General features: G+C 42.4%; 1 protein-coding gene across 19 annotated transcripts in view; it reads right to left on the minus strand.

The window, feature by feature from the left end:
• The window catches only part of RIMS1 (regulating synaptic membrane exocytosis 1), a 695,397-nt gene extending 690,042 nt beyond the window's left edge, over window positions 1-5,355 (minus strand). For 18 of the 19 annotated variants that reach the window (XM_031964645.1, XM_031964638.1, XM_031964642.1 and 15 more), the window contains exon 1: window positions 4,683-5,355. In XM_031964645.1, coding sequence (XP_031820505.1) covers window positions 4,683-4,852 — 170 coding nt within the window. In that variant the 5' untranslated portion in view covers window positions 4,853-5,355. The remainder of the gene's footprint in view (window positions 1-4,682) is intronic. The other variant, XM_031964628.1, reaches the window with a different exon arrangement.
• Between the last annotated feature and the right edge of the window lie 645 nt (window positions 5,356-6,000).

Below are 6,000 nucleotides of genomic sequence, written 5' to 3' on the forward strand. Positions count from 1 at the left end.
ATTCTATTTGTACTATCTCCCCCCAAATATTTGGTATTTATTTATCTGTAAATATGTTAGAATGTAGGATTGAGGGAGGTGGGCAGGAACCATTTCATTCTTTGCTTTTATGTTCTAAGCACTTGGATTATTTTTTAATTGAATTCATACCATGCTGCTACCTGTGGTAGGAAAGAGATGGAAGAAGGATGATAAAAGTGAAATACCAAAATTTCTCCTAAGTTTTATGAGGGAATTCCATTCCCTTCCTTATTCTACTAGAAGTTTCCTAATAAAGACTATGCTTACTATAGGAAAGAAGAGGGAAGCCTAGAAATTTGACATTCTTTGCAAATTGGTATCTGGGGCTGTTGGGGTTAGGAGGTAAGATAGAAGCATATGAATCCCCATTTTGATTCCCAAAATCTTCCCTAAAGGATTATTCCCTTAATAACCTTATAACTAAACTGATGGAGTTTTCCTTTAAAAAGCTTACCTTTAAGAGAATAAAAGGAATCATATAATAATTACCATATTAATAATATGGCAATTATAAAATATTGATGGTTTACATTTTATAAAGTGCATCACAAGTTACCAAGTCAACTTTCTATCTCATTTGTGTAGAAATTATTATTCCCCCTTTCCAGATGAACAAACTGAGTCTAAGTAACTAACCCAACCATATAGAGCTAAAAGCTATGCTGGGACTAACTAAAACTCAGGCCTATTGTCTCCAGATTCAGAATACTTCCCAATATACTATAATTGTTCCACTTCACTACCTATAAACTCTTCATTAGAGAGCTCTCCTGTCTACCTATCCCTTCTTCTCTATCCACCAAAACTATAAACCTGGACAATTACTGCAGAACTTTTCTTAAAGTCCTATTCTTGTCTTTCCTCTATTCAATAGAGGAAAAGATCTCTACTTTATCTTGGCATAAGTGTCTTGTATCTGAAGACAGTGAAAGACCAAAAACATATCCCAAGGTCCTTCTCTTGGGGGTGGGGGGAGGGGTTGAGAGTGGGAGGGGCAGGTTTGACTGAGGTCATCATGTGGTTATAAATCCCTCCAATTCTCTTGAGCTCTACTTTTTCTTCTTCTCTTTATTTTTTAAAGGATGCAGATCTTAGATCTAATGAGATCTGACTTGACTTAAGCCCTGGGTAATACAGTTTCCAACACACATGCTGTTTTGGCTGAGGCATCCAAAGGGATATTGAAAAGTTTGATTGGAGCAAAATCCAAATTATAAAAAGCCCATTTTAAAAGATAATTAACTTTATGTTTTATAGTATTTGGCAAGAGCCATATAATTCTATACATATAGAAATACACCTTAAAATTAATTCATGTCACACAAAATTAATTCTCAGGTTGATGATGAAGTATTTTTCCTAGTGCTCTATTTTCCTAGATTTGATCCAGAACTCTCAACTGAAAGTTGCCAGTTTTTTTTTTTTTTTGTTTGTTTGTTTTGTTTTGTTTCATTTGGTTTAGATAAAGGAAAAAAGATCACAGCAAAAATAAATTGGAATATGAACTTATATGTTTATGAACTCCTAAGATGATTATTCATTAAGTAATTTTGAAAATTTATTTGTATTCTCAGCATTTAGCACAGTGCCTGGCACATAGTAAGTACTTAACAAATGCTGGTGCATTAATCAATTGATTCTCTTCTATTCAATTTTTCAAATTTCTAAGGATTATTTTTTTCATATAAACTTGGAACAGAGGTTGCATAATCTATTTAGGCAAGGATGATGGTTCTATAACAACTTACAAAACTTTTGCTGAAAGAGTTTGCCAAAAAACAGGTCTGGCCTCCCACAGGAGCTTGAACTATGAAGCCTTCTCTTGGGAAAGCAAATTTTTACTTATAGGATGGTTGATGGTTTACCAAATCATATTGCAGAAAGATCCACAAACTTAACCAATAGGGCAAAGACACCTCCTCTCCCCTAGGAAACGTACATGGAGCCTACCAATCAACTTTCAATGCAAAATTTCTAGGGGGTTTCATTCAAAGAGCTGAATGAACCCCATGTTTCTGAAGGAGAAGTCTGAAAACCTTCATTCTCCTCTGAGAAACAGTTAAATACTGTTCCACTATGAGCCAAGAAGAGGAAACACTAGCAAAGCTACAATTCAGGATTTGGAAAGGCTTGCCAATCTGTTATTGCAAAATAGTACTGACACCTGATCACAGCCGAGCTGATGGATAAAGTTAATAGAGGGTATGCCTTAGAGACTGCTGTCACACAACCACATCCCCTACTCATATCTTTGCAACCTTTTTTTGGATTCTTGCAATACTAGCATGACATTTCCAAGCAAGCAGGAAGCAGCCAAAGGAAGAGAAGTAGAAGAGTGATTTAGATGTGACCATCTGGACCATGCTCTTAATTCTCCTTTACCCATATAGGCCTCTGTGGATTTCATTATTTCTTTCCTCAGTCAGATAGTAGGTCATGGTTTCCTCCCTCACAGAAGCCTCTATGTGTTAACAGCTCTGAATCCTTAAGAACAATTGGTGAAGTACCCTGATGACCATTACTTGCACTGGACCTTCCCTTTTTGATATCCATACTCAAACAACAAAAAAAAGTCCCACAGTCAGTTATTTATTTATTTATTTTGAACACTGGTTGCTGGGGGACGGGATCCAACCTGATGTCTATAATCAACAACAAAAATAACAGAGCAACAGGCCTGCAGATCCTAACAAATAGAAAGGGGAAGGATGGCAGGGACTGTAATTGTCAAGAACAGACAGACCCATAGTCAGACAGACAACAAAAATCACCATTAGACACCATGAACTACTTTGAAGTTCAGAAGGAGGGAAACCTGCAGCAAGGGAAGTTGTATTCCCATATTTCCACCAGGGATAAGCAGCAGAATAAGGGATGTTTTAAACATTTCCTCTCCAAGACAGGAGGTTTAAAGTATTTATTTTAAACGAAAAGTTTTTATTTGGTTGAGCAATTCAGAAACCTCCATTTCAGGGGGAGCAGGCTAGCTTTGGGCTTTCGAGTTAACAGCCCCTTTTGCTCATCCTTCAGTTCCTACAGTGATGATTCTTAAAAGAATCACATGATTTTCTCTATAACCCAGCAAACCCCCTTTCACCCCAACATCTGAGTAGCAGTCACATTGATCAATCAGTATGTTTCCTGCTCTCCCCCCACCCATCTTCCTTTTTTTTTTTTTTTTTTTTTTTTTTTGATAAGGCAATGTTTCACTAAGAGTGAGAGGAAGAATTCAAGTGTGGTATTATTTCCTCCCAAGAGATAAGAGGAGGAAATAGGCATCTTTCATGAAAAATAGGTCTTAGGACACTCAGAGTTCTATCCTTTCTCCCTCCTTTCCCTTATACAATCAGTTTGATCCCAAAGAAAAGATGACTCAGTGCAACAAGTCCCCCTGCTCTTTAGCCCAGTGGACTGCCTCTAGACCCCCTTGTGCCTCCTCTTCTTGCAAGAATGAAAGGTTATTAAGATCTCTAAACTCTCCTGACCCTAGATTTTAAAACTTTCCTAAAAGATGAAAATCTCCAAGAGAGAAAGTATGTTGAAATATTCAATCTTTCAGAGTCACTATCTAGGTAACATTAGCAGGCAATGAAAGCCTGGGGTCAATACCAGCCCCTTAGAAAAGGTTTTCTCAAAAACTGAGGAAAGCAATCCTGCCTAGCAGTGTCACACACCTTATGTACCAGCAAACAGCTCCACATTCTACACACACCTGTGTAAAGGGGATAACAGATAGAGATACCTTAAAAGGCTGAGTGGAGCATGTTTAAAACATGGAAAGATTTTACAATTAGTCAATCACCCATTGTACCATTTCCATCAGTAACTGAGCAGGCCCCAAAGGTCTCTAGGAAAACAGTAGACAGGATCCTCTGTTTTGCATAGGCCAGAGTCCCAATCAGCTTTCCTCATTACTGGAAACTTTAAATTATCAATGGCCCTATTTATGAGCAGGAAAATATATGGGCACATAAGTATTGAGTGTGAGGGTTGTAAATAATAGATTAAATAGATGCTAGGGAACCAGATTACCAAAGATGACATTCTGCCTCCTCCCCCCCAAAAACAAAACAAAACAAAAAAAAAAAAAACAAAAAACAAATAGCCTTACTCTGTGAGATGAATTAAGTAAAAATAAGAATAACATTTATTTTTGCCTATTATATAAATACTGACCCTCCTTATGATCACTCCCAATATATTAAGTATCTGGAAGGAGAGAGGGTTGGCAAATATCAGAATCTCTTTACCGCACCCCTATTGCTTCTTTTTCTACTCCTAGGCCCCTCTAAAAAGCCCCATTTCAGGATTTGGAATTCTTTCCTTATGGATAGGCTCAGGCTCTTTAGTCCCCCCACCCCCAATATATTTACCACCCAGGAAATCTTTGCAGTCACCAATCTTCCTGGGCACCCTGATCTCAGGGTGGCTTCCTCTTGCTTTTCCTGTCTCCCAACACTAGTGCACCCTCTTCTTCCTCTCATTTCACTAGCCCCTCCCCAGCTGGACTCCATCCCCTTTGCCCCCCCTGGTGCCTGCTCCCTGCACCCTGGCATCATCCCCCCACATACACACACCCCTGGGGTGGCACACATTGGCAGTAAGGGAATGAATGAGTATTGAATGAATGGAGAAATGAATGAGTGACTGTGACTGCTTACTTGAGCATGGCCTCTTCTTTCTCTTCTTCTTCCTTCTGCCGGTCCATCACTGCCATGATAATGTTCCTTTCCTCTTCGGTCAGGTGGCTCAGGTCGGGCAGCTCTTGCATAGGGGGAGGCACTGTGGGTGGGCGAGGGCCTCGGGGACCCAAAGCAGAAGAAGAAGACATCTTTTTTCCTGCCCTCCCCCTCCTCTTCCTTGCTACCTCTCACCTTTCCAATTCCCAACGAGCTGCTGCTCTCCTGGCTCCCCCCTTCACAGTGTGGTCCTCTCAGCGGCGGCGGCGGCGGCGGCGGCGGCGGCGGCAGCGGCAGCAACAGAGCCCGAGAAAGGAAAGACCCAGTCTTTCATGGTTGTTTGCATCCACCCCGGTCTCGGATGCTCTCTTTGTTTTTGTAGCTTTAGGCGGATTTGGGGCAACACTGCTGCCTCTCGCAGCCCATCCTCTGGTGGGAGGGGAGGGGGAGACGGTGCAGCGGTGGCAGTAGCAGCGACGGCAGCCAGGGAGCCCAGGGCTCACTGCGATGCTTCACCAAAGAGAGAGAGAGCTATGGACTGAAAGCAGTAGGAAGAGGGCGGGGGCTGGGGCTGGGGCCGGGCAGGGGCCAAGGCTGGAGCGGCGGCTGCTACTGCCGTTGCTGTTGCTGTTGCTGCTGCTGCTGCTGCTGCTGCTGCTGCTGCTGCTGTTGCTGCCGTTGCTGCCGCTGCTGCCGCTGCCGCCGCCACTGCCACCGCCTCTGCTGCTGCTGCTGCAAGGCTCCGCTCGGCTGCCTCTAGTTTGGGAATGGAGGGAGGAAGAGGGAGAGTTTGGGTGTCAGTTAGGCGGAGTCTTCGATGCCTCGCTCCTAGATGCTGCTGCCGCCGCCGCTGCTCTCACAGACATCACAGCCAGCCACTCAGTCCTGGGGAACCGCACCGCCCACACTTATTCTCTCCTCCTACTGCCCAGGTCCCCGCCACCACGAGGGCTCCAGCCCACTCTCACTAGCTTCTCCAACACTCATACTACATCCCTCTGTCCCCGGGTACCCCCTTGTCTATGAGTCATCCTCCCTCTCCAGGTCCCTAGCCAGTATGCCAGTACCGTTCTCGACAGCCTTATTTTTCCATCACTGGCATTAATCATTTCTTCATCATCATCATTATCATCATCATCATCATCACCAAGAATTTCTATTTCTTGAATAGCTACAATATTCTATGAGCTAAACTGCAGAATGATATATAGAATGAATGGTACCAATTTCTCCTATGAGCTCTACTATGACTTCTCATCACTGGACAACATTAAAGCAAAGGAATAATTATGACAATTAA

The sequence above is a fragment of the Sarcophilus harrisii genome, chromosome 4, assembly GCF_902635505.1.
Source record: "Sarcophilus harrisii chromosome 4, mSarHar1.11, whole genome shotgun sequence".
Taxonomy (NCBI): domain Eukaryota; kingdom Metazoa; phylum Chordata; class Mammalia; order Dasyuromorphia; family Dasyuridae; genus Sarcophilus; species Sarcophilus harrisii.